This window comes from Drosophila serrata, unplaced genomic scaffold (genome assembly GCF_035046125.1).
Source record: "Drosophila serrata isolate PLE 108 unplaced genomic scaffold, ASM3504612v1 contig_275, whole genome shotgun sequence".
Taxonomy (NCBI): Eukaryota; Metazoa; Arthropoda; class Insecta; order Diptera; family Drosophilidae; genus Drosophila; species Drosophila serrata.
In genome coordinates this window covers 1526376-1539784 of record NW_028257173.1, presented here as the reverse complement: position 1 = coordinate 1539784, position 13409 = coordinate 1526376, and the positions used below count along the sequence as shown (strand labels likewise).

At 41.5% G+C, this 13409-nt stretch overlaps 2 protein-coding genes across 3 annotated transcripts; one reads left to right on the top strand and one right to left on the bottom strand.

Moving 5' to 3' along the window:
* Positions 1–600: 600 nt before the first annotated feature.
* Positions 601–7143, bottom strand: oaf (BRICHOS-like domain-containing protein out at first). 2 transcript variants are annotated; one of them, XM_086835038.1, is made up of 4 exons: positions 7009–7143; positions 4424–4537; positions 4023–4341; positions 601–3192 (listed from the first exon to the last, which is right to left on the bottom strand). In XM_086835038.1, exons 1-4 carry the CDS (start codon positions 7039–7041, stop codon positions 2897–2899), a joined length of 762 nt encoding a protein of 253 aa, XP_086691164.1. In that variant the 5' UTR covers positions 7042–7143; the 3' UTR covers positions 601–2896. The 2 variants fall into 2 exon arrangements, with proteins under 2 accessions (XP_086691164.1, XP_086691163.1); XM_086835037.1 differs by lacking the exon at positions 7009–7143 and adding an exon at positions 6486–6921.
* Positions 6934–9776, top strand: Slh (sec1 family domain containing Slh). Its single transcript, XM_020949040.2, has 5 exons — positions 6934–7460; positions 7537–7696; positions 7759–8447; positions 8507–9216; positions 9276–9776. Exons 1-5 carry the CDS (start codon positions 7433–7435, stop codon positions 9612–9614), a joined length of 1926 nt encoding a protein of 641 aa, XP_020804699.2. The 5' UTR covers positions 6934–7432; the 3' UTR covers positions 9615–9776.
* Positions 9777–13409: the final 3633 nt, after the last annotated feature.

Here is a 13409-nt window from a genome sequence, read left to right as displayed (position 1 = left end):
AAGGATCCAGGATCCTGGATCCAGGCTCTGGCATTTCATGGCTCATTAGGCATGCACATACGTTTGCTCCCGTTGGGTTTTTGGATTGGGATTCGCATTCAAGCTGCCGCGCTCTCTCCTCCTTTACCAAATCGTAACAAATTCAATTTTCTACGACGCCGATTTGGTTTCCGCACGTCTTAAGCTATCGTCGGCTACAGTCGACGCCATGAATATAGTTATTGGCTGCAAGTGTTTGTCTAGATGTCTGCCAGGACCCCCCACTCGATGCCGATTGCGCAGTAAAATAAATGATAAGAATCTGTGCGCTCTGCTCATGAATTACAAATCGCATAAAGGATTTGCCACTGGCTCAAGACAGCGGCAAGGACGAGCAGCAGCTTCCTTTCCTGCAGTTTGCACTGCCGACTGTTCGTCCGCAGGATGCGAAAGGGATCAGGTCCTGGATCCGCTAGAGGGTTGGGCAAACAGCTCACAGCACGCCCAGCATTTTAATGCATTGAGAGGTTGGCCATTCCGATGGCTCTTCAATGATTAGGAAAAATGCATTAATGTCCTGAAAGGAAAATGTGCGAGCCTTAGTAAAACAACTGATTATAGTTTTCTTTTGTTCATTCTTTCTTTCTTATTTTGTTTTTTTTTTGTTTTCTTTATAAAATGTAGAATTTGTCAGCTTTTTTTCATTAGGTCTAATTATTAATTTCAATTATTTGTTAGGACTAGCGATTAATAGTTTATTATTGGCTAATGCTTTACACATTTCAGATCGTTTAGTTTCGCTCTCCAGCGATGAACTCTTAAATGCTTAGTAATACTAATCAATTTTTACATTTGATCGATATCATTTCCATTACAGTTTTATACAGTGAGTCAAGGAGTTGCCATTCTATATTGTAGAAAAAATTATTATCACCGTTGGTTTTTTCTTTGTCGTCGAAATTTGTTTTAAGATATTATTTTCTTTTAATCAATTTCTCATTTTGTAGTATGCTTTTTAGGAAAATATGCCTTTCTAACACCCTAAGTAGACTAGGTTCTTGAAATTTATACAATAGATTATTGTTCTTGGTATTGTTTATTATTGGTATCAATAAATTGTTTGCTTAAGGTTTTCCCATTGTAAGGTATTTCATTGGTTTCGAATAAAAAGTGAAAAAGATTACAAGTCAAAAAGGCTAGAAGGCAGAGGCAGGCTTTGTTTATTATAGAATATAGTAGAATCGAGAGAAATAGTAGAGGGATAAGAGTGAAGAGGAATAATGGGGTCGCAAGGGTTTCGTTCACCAATTTCGGTATCTCAAACAGCCATTTTTGTGGAGATTGGAAAAGATAGAAAAGCTTTTGTTTTTATTGCGGCAGTCGTTTTGGTTAGTTGAGTTCCCCACATTCACTATCCTCTATATATGGCAATATATTATATTTTTTGGGGGTTTCTCTGTTACAACTATTATGAGCACAATTAATTACCGACTTCTGTGTCTGTGTCTGCTTCGGCCTGACAAATTCCTGCTTGCTTATTCAATTAATTTCGTTTTTCTAGCGCTCATAAAATATGCTAAGGCCACATTTAATTTATTTATATTTCTATACCTATTTAATATTCTTGAGCTCAACGGAATATGAGTGGAAGGGAAGCGTGGAACGTGGAAATTGGTTTAGTACATCTAATCAGGCTTTAGTTACGGTAAAGTAAGGTATCAAAGGATATATAAGACGATGTAAAAGGGTAATTGAAATGAAATTGCTACAGACAATGTGAATGGAAAAAAGTGTGAAAGGCAAAGTAAACAAATTGAAATTGAAATACGAAAGGTAAATAAAAGCGGAGGGGAAAAGCTCAACAGGAAAAATTGTCGGCAATTCCTAAATACTTTGGCGAATAGTGAGACAAGTCACGAAGAGTATTAGTTAGGTGGAAAATATATCAGTAATATATCTAAATAAAGTAAAACATAATGCTAAGTAATTGTGTTTCATAAGGTTAATATTTTAATATGGAAAAACTAGTAGGATACACGAGGAAAATGTAAAAAAACAAGAAATAGTAACGTGCTTAGTTTTTAATTTCAGCGAGCTCATTTGGGGTCAAATTGAATTAGGACAATTAACCTAGGGCTGTACCAAGTCCGGCATAAGCGCAAAACATGAGCTGGCTAAAAGCTAATCATCGTTAAGTTTACATAGATATATATACATAGTATACAGAGCATTTTTTTTACATATATATTTTCCTCAACTCCTTTTTTTCTGCGAATTTCTGACCCCTCTCCCGGTGGCTTGTATTCAAATGACGGCGGTGTCCAGAATCTTGAATCGTGAGCGGAAAAAGTGTCAACACTCATTTTTTTTGGACGCGGAATGGGCAGGGAGATGGGGTGAGCTTGTTGGATATTCCGAGTGTTCATTATCACGCAACGATGGCGGCCATTGTGGATGTAGTGGACGATGATGGGGATGACGGGTGACGCAAGATGGGGGCAACTTGGAAATGGTGATGATGATGATGATGCTCCTGCTGGTGGGGTGGATGTGGTGGCTGTTGATGTTGCTCCTGAAAACGGGATTGGGAATGGGAATGGAAATGGGATTGGGTGTGGGTATGGGATTGAGGCTGGGAAATGTGATGGACCGGAAAACTCCACAGAGCAAAAGGCATCTGCTGCTGGACCAACAAAAGCAGTTGGCGTAATTTGTTGGTCGTCGTTGTTGCTGCCTTCGTTGTATCTTTCGCAGCGACCGCTGTTCCTGCTCCAGTTATTGTCGCCATCGCTGTTGCTGCTCTTGTTTCACCTGCAATTCCCATGCCCATACCCGGGCAGATGGCATCCTCGCTCCCATTCCGCCGCCTGGCGGCGCAGCGCATCTGCATCTGCGCCAGCTGCAGCTCTCCGCGTCGTCATTCATCCCAGAGGCACTGTTGTTTCTGCCGCACATAATAGGTGAACTGTGTGCACTTGCGGCAGGTCTTGATGCCGCAGCGATAATTCGTCTGCTGCTGCTGTTGGGCCCCGGAGGAGTCCGCTCCAGCGGCCCCCTTGCCTTTGCAGTACTTGAGCCCGCAGGGATACCAACCGATGCAAGTCTCCAGGGTGCAGAGACAGGGGGCCCACAGGCTGCTCACCTCGTTGCAGCGCGTCGAGAGCGTGTCCGGGAATTTCTCGGTGGCGGCCTCAAGGCTGGAAATCGATGAGCCTGTGGTCGCCGCCAAACAAGATACGGCCAAGAAGGAGAACGTGGGGAAGCGAAACAATAATGTAAACAGAAAAGTTTGAAAGCGGAAAATACCCTCACAAAGCTGGAGGAATACTATACTTGACTATATATATACAGACATACATCAACCCCAAAAAGTTTTGCCTTGTTTTATTATCTTTACCAAGATTACAGGCAAACAAGCGAAACTCTAAACACAGTTTTTAAGGAAAAAGGCTATGAATATAAGAATTTTTCTCTAAAAGCCTATTTGATTTATACTTTTAGGAAACTAAATTAAATTGATTGTGTATACAAGAAAAGTCTTTGCAGACTCCCACAGAGAACTCTTTACTTTTATATTTTATCAAATTTGTTTGTATTTAATAAGTGTTGCCTTGTTTGTTTAATTATTTTGCAGTTCTCTATATTTCATGTACCTGTAGCATGTTACCCCACATTTTTCTCTATTTTTCGTATAACATATACATCGTGTTTGCATACAACTTGACCTAATTTTTGCCATACACGCAAATATAATCTGATAAGTTGGTTTTAAATAGCCATAGAGTTTTGCAAGTACGCTATTAAAACTGAATTACATTCGTATAATGAGTAACGCGATTTCTATGTTTCTATTTCCAAGAATAAGAGGACCATTAGGTCCAGGATTTAGACCTACACGATTCAATTCTTCTGTTGAAATTCATTTTTAGTTACAAAATTCCAACTATATACATACTTTAAGCCCGCTAAATCAATTACTATTTATAAATAATAATCCAGCTTAGTTTTTAAACCCCTATGGCACGTAAAAACGCGCAACTCACCTGACAGATCTGCCCACGACTTGAGATCCACGTCCCTCACATAGGTGGCATCCATTGCCTCCGAGCACAGGCCCTGCAAGTGACGCGTGATGGGCAGGGATCGGTTCAACTGCACCCAGCTGCTCATCGTGTAGGTCTCGCGGCCCTTGTCCTCCTCGGGAGTGCGAATGGTGTGCGGATTCTTCTGGCGCAGCTTGGCCATCGCCGCCGAGGATATGAAGTCGCCCTTGTTGAACTTGGTGGCGAAGCACATAACCTGGTACTGGCTCTGACCGCGCTCCTCCTCGCCTAGCACCAAGGCCTTGAGGATTTGAACCTCCTGATGGGGGGGGGGGTAATGGGGAAATATTCACGTTTTTATTTTAAATTCCTTTCCTGCGGATTCAGTTTCTGCTACTCACATTGCGAAAGTCAATGACCTGGGTGATGAGCGTGCCGTCAGTCTTCTGGAATTCCAGCGTTATCAGGTCCTCGGCAAGGTTGGATGTAATACTCTCCTGGATCACCTCGCCGCCCTGCAAGCAATCGGATTAACGAGCAACAAGTGTTAGAGGATGTTAAATTACTTTTTCAGCATTTTTCCCCCTCTACCATCTGAAATATTAATAAAGCGCCAAGGCAGTCACCAGCTTGGGGGTATGGTATCCCTGTGTTGTCAGGACTTGAATTAACTATGACAGGTCCTGAAGCTGGGCGGCCATGAACCAAATTAGAGTCAAGAGAGTTGAAAAATAGAAAAAAGGAAAAAACACACGAGTAGGGGACGAAGAACGAAAACGAAACGAAACGAAGGGAGATGAGCTTGGGCAAGGAGCAGGATGAGAGGAACTCAGCCTCATCACCCCACCACAACATCTCGAAATGTAGTTCAACAACAGCAAAATTTGCCCTTTACACGTGTACACTACCAAATATGTTGACAGTGGGTTTTATTGTGGAGATACTCTCTCCATGGGTAATATAATTTTTATATGAATTGTGTCTGCTGCTGCTCTGAAGAGTATGCTAAATGTATTTAAATTTACATGAAATAAAAGCTTATTTTAGTTTTATATTGGATACTCTTCTATAATTTAAAATTCACCATAACTAACCCAAAAATTCATAAATTTCACTTCGAAAGGCAGTTATTTCTTAGTTTTAAAATAAATCTAAATACTCAGTTTAAAATCTTAAAAATTTAACGATGTAACCTCTATCTTTTTTTTTTTTTTTTTTTTGAATTGAAAAATTAATTTTTCTTCTGTACATAGCTAGATCGGTTCGGCTATCGACGGTGATCAATAATATATATGCTCTTTGAGGTTGGAAATGATTCCTTCACTGCATAACAAGGTTAGCAGTTTTGTAATATAACTTCTATTTTAGTACACTACTTATCCAGTAACTATTTAAGTGATTGACCTACAAGGGTATTTAGCATTTGCCTGCTCCAAAAATACCATATCCTTTATTTTCTCTGATGTTGTTTTGGTTCTTGTTGCTGCTGCTGCTGCTGCTGGCTTTGCTCCGTGTTTGCACAAAGGCACATGTAAACAAAGAATGACAGGGAGAAGCGAGAAGGGCAGAGGAAAAAGCAGAATGGAGAACGGAAAAGAGAGCAGGGGCAGAGAGAAGGAAGAGAGCCATCAGGAGGACATTTTGGGGCCAGGGACAAAGTGCAGAACAATGAAGGATGTCACATGTAAACAAATATGCTGCCACTGTGTGGAAGAGAGAAAAGGAAAAGAAGTGGAGGGAGAGCGCCTGTTTCGGCTGATGTCAACTTTCATTATAAGCCCTGCGCTGTTTTTGGCCAACTAATCTAAAATTTATGGAAAAGCCAAAAGCAAAGTGTCAATATTGTGACAGTCGGAACAACAAAGTCAACTAATATTGAAGCGCAAAAGTGAAATGTCAGGAAAGTGAAATTCTAGGAATGACATTGAACTGCACTGCTTTTAGTGCCATAAGCACTCTATATATTTATTTAGATTATTTATTGGAATTAATTAATTGTTCTTTTCTTTCATATTTCAATCTACGTCTTGATTAGCGTATTAATTATCGTAATGATTATCGTATTAACCTTTTTAGGGAAATCGAAATGCCGGCTAAGGCAACAGACATGCATGGACGCGTCCAGCTTTTCCGTTGTTGCTAACTCAGACATACAAAATGTCACATGTCAACATGTTAGTGTTGTTTTTAGACTTTTCGAGACTTCTGTTTCCGGTCAAAAACTACTAAAGATGAGGAAACCTTTTTGACTTTTCTTTAAGGCCAACTAGCAGTTTTTTGTTTAAATAATCGTTTGTTTTCTATCTTTCTCTCGCTGTTTCCCTTTTTCTCTTCATTATTTTGGCTGTTTTGTTTTGGTGTGCATATTTTCGAAATTCAAGTGGGCAACACTGCTGGCGACGCTGCGTCTAAAAGTTGCCTTGATTTTCGGGTTTTTGTTGTTGTTTTTTTGTGGACTCGTACCTGATTCTGGACATTGATGAGCAGTTGAGACTTCACCACATTCCCCGTGGCCAGCATATTGCAGACCAAAAGCCACAAAAAGGCGCGACTGTGCTTGAAGAAGTGATTGCGACTAACGACGCGACTGCTGCAGTGACGCTTAACAGCAACAACGCGATTTTGTTGCGTCGGCTCCTTCAGGTCGTGGAAATTTGTAGTCCGCCAGCGGATGTGGGACTCGCGGGCCGCGGCGTACGCCATCACGGTTTTATCAATCGCATATTCTGGATCCAGAATCATTGCACGACGTTTGCGATGCAACACACACGATAAAGTAAAAAACCGCCGCACGAACGAACCACTTGCTTTGAAGAAAAAAAATGAATGAAAGAATGAAACGATTGACGCGAATGGTCTTACAGTTTTCCAAATCAGCTGGGCGGTGTGACCGTAATGAAATGCCAAAAGTACCGTCAACCGGTTCTGCCAACTTGGCTAACTTTACTTTGTGTATAATAGTCAGGGGATTCCCTATACGACTTACCAGCAATTGTATTAGGTAGGTATTATTTATCATACCGTTAATAATCAGAATTTTGAATTTGATTTGTAACTGTGCCAAACTTAGCAAAAACAGGAAAGCTACACTGGCTTTTCAGTAATTCGGTCGAAATGTTCAGTTAAAAATATTGTATAAGAGTATAAGAGTTTAAGTGGCAACAGCTGTTATCAGTTCCCGATATTTTCAGTTGTAAGGGGTACTCTTCTGAAATTTTCAGTATGTGGACACACTGGCTTCCAGCTGTTTTCTTCTCTATTTACTAAAATTGCCCAAACGCGTTGCCCCGTAGTCGCTTGTGACGTGTTGTTTTTTTGTAAACTATGTTTTTTACCTTTTAAACCGGGAAAAGTTTGCTAAAGATTAACCGAAATCCATCAAATTCGCCGGCCACCACACACAGAACACAATGCTGACCCTGCGGGAACGCCAAATCAGTAAGAAATCGACCAAGCAATGTGCCGTACCGGAAGGAAAAGTTTTAATTAATGGCTTTTCCGACTTTTATTACAGATGCCATTAAGCAGATGCTTAATCTAAACTCGCAGCAGCCAAAGGCACTTGCTGCAGAGCCCGTGTGGAAGATTTTAATCTATGATCGCGTCGGTCAGGACATTATATCCCCGATTATTTCCATCAAGGAGCTGCGCGAATTGGGCGTGACCCTGCATGTGTGAGTGCCTGGAAGTTATTTCTTTAAAAAATCCTGGCGTACTTATTATCTCTTATCCGCAGACAACTCCATTCAGATCGCGACTCAATCCCGGACGTGCCGGCCATCTACTTCTGCCTGCCCACCGACGAGAATCTCGACAGGATCCAGCAGGACTTCTCGAACGGCCTGTACGATGTCTATCACCTGAACTTCCTGGCACCAATAACACGTAGCAAGATCGAGAACCTGGCGGCTGCCGCCCTGCATGCTGGCTGCGTGGCCAACATTCATCGTGTCTATGACCAGTACGTGAACTTCATCAGCCTGGAGGATGACTTCTTTGTGCTGAAGCACCAGCAGAGTGAGCAACTATCTTACTACGCCATCAATCGAGCCAATACCCGCGACGAGGAGATGGAAGCTCTGATGGACTCCATTGTGGACTCTCTCTTCGCCCTGTTTGTGACCCTAGGCAACGTTCCAATCATCCGGTGTCCACGGAACAGTGCCGCTGAGATGGTTGCCCGCAAGCTGGAGAAGAAGCTACGCGAAAACCTCTGGGATGCGCGTGCCAATCTGTTCCACATGGATGCAACGCAGGCGGGCGGCGGTGTATTCAGCTTCCAGCGACCTGTGCTCCTGTTGCTGGACAGAAATATGGATCTGGCCACGCCACTGCATCACACATGGTCGTACCAGGCGCTGGTGCACGATGTCCTTGACTTGGGACTAAATTTGGTCTATGTGGAGGATGAAACAGCAAGTGCAGGCAAGTAAATGCGTCATAGTTCAGAAATGGCAGAATGAATCATGATTTATGCATTTCAGGAGCCCGTAAGAAGCCCAAAGCCTGCGATTTGGACCGCAATGACCGCTTCTGGATGACGCACAAGGGCAGTCCGTTCCCCACTGTGGCAGAGGCCATCCAAGAGGAACTGGAGTCGTATCGCAACTCCGAGGAGGAAATCAAGCGACTGAAGACCTCGATGGGCATCGAGGGCGAGTCGGACATAGCCTTTTCCCTGGTCAACGACACAACCGCCCGACTGACCAATGCCGTCAATTCACTGCCGCAGCTGATGGAGAAGAAACGTCTGATCGATATGCACACCAAGATAGCCACTGCCATCCTGAACTACATCAAGGCACGACGGCTAGACTCGTACTTTGAGATCGAGGAGAAGGTGATGTCAAAGCAGACGTTGGACAGACCATTGTTGGACCTGCTACGGGACGGGGAATTCGGCCAGGCGGAGGATAAGCTGCGTTTGTACATCATCTACTTTATTTGCGCCCAGCAATTGCCCGACGCGGAGCAAGAGCGGCTCAAGGAGGCGCTCCAGGCGGCTGGCTGTGATCTGACCGCCTTAGCATATGTACAGCGCTGGAAAGCGATAATGAACCGGTCGCCGGGAATCAGCCAGGCTACTCAGTACGAGGGCGGCGGCACCAAAACCGTATCCATGTTCACCAAGCTTGTTTCGCAGGGCAGCTCTTTTGTGATGGAGGGCGTCAAGAATTTGGTGGTTAAGCGGCATGTGAGAACTCTCTCTTTTGACTGTAAATTTACCAATTCATTTACTGAGATCCTTTCCAGAATCTTCCAGTGACCAAGATCACCGAACAGGTGATGGAGTGTCGCAGCAATGCGGAGACGGATGACTACTTGTATCTGGACCCCAAGCTTCTCAAGGGTGGCGATGTATTGCCCAAGAATAGGGCTCCATTCCAGGATGCTGTTGTCTTTATGGTAGGCGGAGGAAACTATATCGAGTACCAGAACCTGGTGGATTTCATTAAGCAGAAGCAGACATCTAACGTTCAGCGACGCATCATCTATGGCGCATCCACGCTGACCAATGCGCGGCAGTTCCTCAAGGAGCTCTCCGCTCTGGGCAGTGAGATCCAGTCGCCATCGACGTCGTCAGCGAGTTAGGAGCGACTGCTCCGATTCCATTGCTGCTGAGCGGAGTGGACAGGGATTGTATTGTATTGGACTGGGCTGGGTGCGCATGTGTGTGTCTGTGTGGCTTCTTTCGTTTACTTTAAGCATATCCAAAAATAAATTAAATGCCAGGCAAAAGAAAAAAATAAGAAACAAGCGAACACAGAGGGAGAACTTCAGCACTCGGCAATTACTCCAACCTGACGCTTAATCCCCGAAGGACAACAAGCAAAAACATGCGTAGCCTCGTGTACAACAAGTCCAGGGAGCTGGACCTGGAATGAGAGCTCCCGGCGGCATGGGCAAGGGGAGCTCGCATTCTAGGCACCCATTAACACCAACTTGGCAACGCTTTGATGGACAGCTGACAGACAACCAGTCAACGGCTGAGGCGATGATGGCCCCAGCCCGATTCCCGATGCCTGATGCCTGATGCCTTCGGCGGCTATGCCACAATTATGGGGCGACAACTATGCGCGGCACTTGGGGACAGCGGCAGAAGCTGGCAGGGCAGAGCCTAGCAATTAGCACTATCCCTGGCCAACTCTATGAATGGACGACAGTCGATGGGTTCGCAGCTCTGGAGCACTCAACGGATATATATTTTTTTTGTCGAAGCACTTCCAGGCCAAGCTTGGCTGCTGCACTGATTGAATGTCGCCTCTTTGGGAGACGGGCAGGCAGGCAAGTCAATCACAGAAGAGCGTTAAATTATCCCCGGAACCCAAAGTGTTAGTAGCGCTTTTTTACTTATGTATTTTTTTTTGCTTCATCACATTCCTAGCCTATGGGCAAGGATATTGCTTTTATAAGTTTTCTTTTGCAGTATCTAAGTGTAATATAAAGCTTCCTGGCTCTATTCTCGTTACAGAAGAAAGAAGGAAACCTAGAATATAAAGTTGTTTTGCATTCTATTTAGTGTTAAATATACATAATAATGCTCTGGTTTATCCCGAAACCTTAATAGTTTTTAATTTTTTTTTTTAAAACCAACTTTAGATTATAATTGGTAGAAGGTGTTTTGCCAAATATTACATTTTGAATTTAAGAAAAATTAAAATATTCGAAGGAGGCTCATCAATTTAGCCTTTAGGGTTTTATTTTATTTTATTTATTTATTTTTAAATTTAAAATTGAGTATGCAGATTTGTTAACACAATAAAAATAGTACATAAATGTTTTCGGATTTAAAATTAATGAATTTTTGGCTTAGTTATGACATTTGAAAAACTTTAATTTACCCCAAAAATTGCAAATTTGAAGTCATGATCCTATGACTAACTTCAAGGGAATACACACTTCGGGTTCTCGAAGTAAGCTTCCCTTTTTGTTTTGTTATTAATTATTAAATTATAGTTTAAAAATTTTGGAATTACTTTTAAAATTGTAGTGGTTAACTAGGAATATAAGCAGAAATAAAAAAAATCTCCACACTTAATATTATAAGCTAAAACTTATTATAATTTTAATATACATATTTATTTATCATATATCTTTAGCTTCCCCTCACAAAAACTAATAATAAGTTAATGGTAATAAATCTACAAATCTAGGGGATGCATTGCCCATCGATCTTCACAAATCGAACGCCATAAATCCCCCTCAAAGTGTACACCAGATTCCACTCTGAGTGAAACTATTCCTAAGCACATCCAGAGTGCCCACTGTAGACAGTTTTCCGAGATAAGCTGGCAAACACAAATACCAAAAAAAAAGATGAAGGGAAAAATATGGAGAGGAAAAAAGCGATACGTAGGCTAATTAACACTTTTGGTAAATCAGAATTGATGGCCCTGCTGAAAGGCCACAGATGAGATGATGACGCTGAGACGATGACGATGATTATTCATGGAGCGTTGAGTTTAAATATTGGTTTTGGTTGGGCCAAAAAAAAGGGGGAACCTGGGTTGGGTTACTATCCAGACTACCCGTGGCCACAATTTAAATGTTAACATAAACAAGAGCAATTTAACAAAAGCCCAGTCCGAGACCCAAAAAAAGGCCAAAAAATACAGAGGGAACCGAACACAAAACTGGTAACTGGTGGTAACTGCCAACTGGCAACTGGCAACTGGTAACCCAAAGTGATTTCACGGGTGGTCCGAAAAAGATGCGGCTCAAACAAATCATAAAGGAACAAAAATGAGAGGGAAAAACGACCAACAGAAACTAACAACGAAACGCAACATGAAAGAAATTCTTAACTTGCCACATGCATGAATCGATTATGTGGTGAATGCAACTGCCGCCGTGTGCGTGAGTATCTGTGTGGACTCCGGAGCTTCGGAGCTCGAGCCCAGAGGAGCCTCCCAAATAAAACCAAAGAAACCAAAAAATAAAAATACAACAAAAAAATAAAGATGGTCAGGCAGCCGTTTCCCACATTCCTGCTGTGAATCATAATGGCTGCCGCTGTCGTCGTCTTGGTTCTGGCCAGCTCCTCCGGCTGCCCGAATGCTGGAGCACCTCTCGCACAGATACACACGCGGCTCTCTGCCCCAAGATCCCAGCATACATATATCATAATCTTAACAACTCTTAACAAGGCAGAACGAATTCCAAAATTCGAGGAGCCGGGCACAAACAGCCAGTCAGGCGGTCGGACGATCCCACAAAATGAAGTGCCAGGCCAGACAGAGAAGGCGAACTCTTGCTGCTCGAATCTTTAGCTTCATTTTCATCTTCATCTTCAGCTTAAGGTTTAGCTTTAGCTTAAGCTCTTTTACCAGACCCATGAATGGTGGCTTACTTACCATGGAGAGTCTGGAAAGGTAGAACCAAAGATCCGGGATGGACAGTTGGACAACTTGGTATATTGTTAAGGGATTTTTAAAGGGTTAAGATAACTAACTATTTTGGATTGTAAGATTAAATAAATTAAAAGTATCTTTAACAAATTATAAAAAATACAAAGAAAAAGCCTGGAATTCTCTTGCTTTCTAAAATCACGATCGATATTGGTTTTATTTACTTTTATCACCTTAAGGTAACTCTGTCTAAATTTGTAGGTATGACATTATATTAATTCTATAAAAAAGTATTTATGTTGTATATGCTTATCGACAATGCTGATAAGCAAACTTTTCAAAGCCTTATTAAATTGGTCTCTTTTTTCAGACCATAAATTATCTTAAATATTATACCCTTGCATTGTAGTCCAAAGCTTGCAAACCAGTAAAGGAATCATTTCCGACCCTATAAATCATATATATTCTTGATCAGAATCGACAGCCGAAACAATCTAGCTATGTCCGGATAAAATACAATTTTTTTTTTTTAAATCTTCAATTTTTTTTTAAAGAAAAGGGGTTACATCATTAAAATTGTCAAAAATTGGCAAAAAATTTGAATTTTAAATTGAGTATGCAGATTTGTTAACCTCTTAAAAACTAACATAAGAAAGTTTTCCAAATTAAAATTAATGCTTTTTTGGCTCAGATATGAATCTCTTAAACTTTGATTTTTCCAAATAAATTGTCATTTAAAAATATCAATAAATAATCATTTCCGTTCCAATCCTTTGATTCGATTGCGAAGTCTTAGTTTGCTTTCTTTTTAATAAATATTTTATACTTCCCCAGTTTTTTGTCTGTACCAAAATATACTTTAATATAATCTAGATATGATTCCTTAATATGATCAATTCTTGAAGTTGATAAAAATCTAAATTTTTAGAAAGTACAAAGTTTCATCTTCTTAAACCTGAATAAAAATACTTTTAAATATATCCACTTAACCCATAATGTTTTCCAAAACCCTGTAGCACTTCAATCTTCAATCGAGCAT

What these genes read in the sequence shown, in the direction of transcription:
- Slh (XM_020949040.2), top strand. Translation starts at nt 7,433, where the DNA reads ATGCTGACCCTGCGGGAACGCCAAATCA. An exon ending in CCTGCGGGAACGCCAAATCA is followed by an intron (nt 7,461 to 7,536) that starts GTAAGAAATCGA and finishes CTTTTATTACAG; the next exon opens with ATGCCATTAAGCAGATGCTT. An exon ending in TTGGGCGTGACCCTGCATGT is followed by an intron (nt 7,697 to 7,758) that starts GTGAGTGCCTGG and finishes TCTTATCCGCAG; the next exon opens with ACAACTCCATTCAGATCGCG.
- oaf (XM_086835037.1), bottom strand. Translation starts at nt 6,764, where the DNA reads ATGATTCTGGATCCAGAATATGCGATTGATAAAACCGTGATGGCGTAC. An exon ending in TCATCAATGTCCAGAATCAG is followed by an intron (nt 4,538 to 6,485) that starts GTACGAGTCCAC and finishes GATTGCTTGCAG; the next exon opens with GGCGGCGAGGTGATCCAGGA. An exon ending in GTCGTGGGCAGATCTGTCAG is followed by an intron (nt 3,193 to 4,022) that starts GTGAGTTGCGCG and finishes CGGCGACCACAG; the next exon opens with GCTCATCGATTTCCAGCCTT.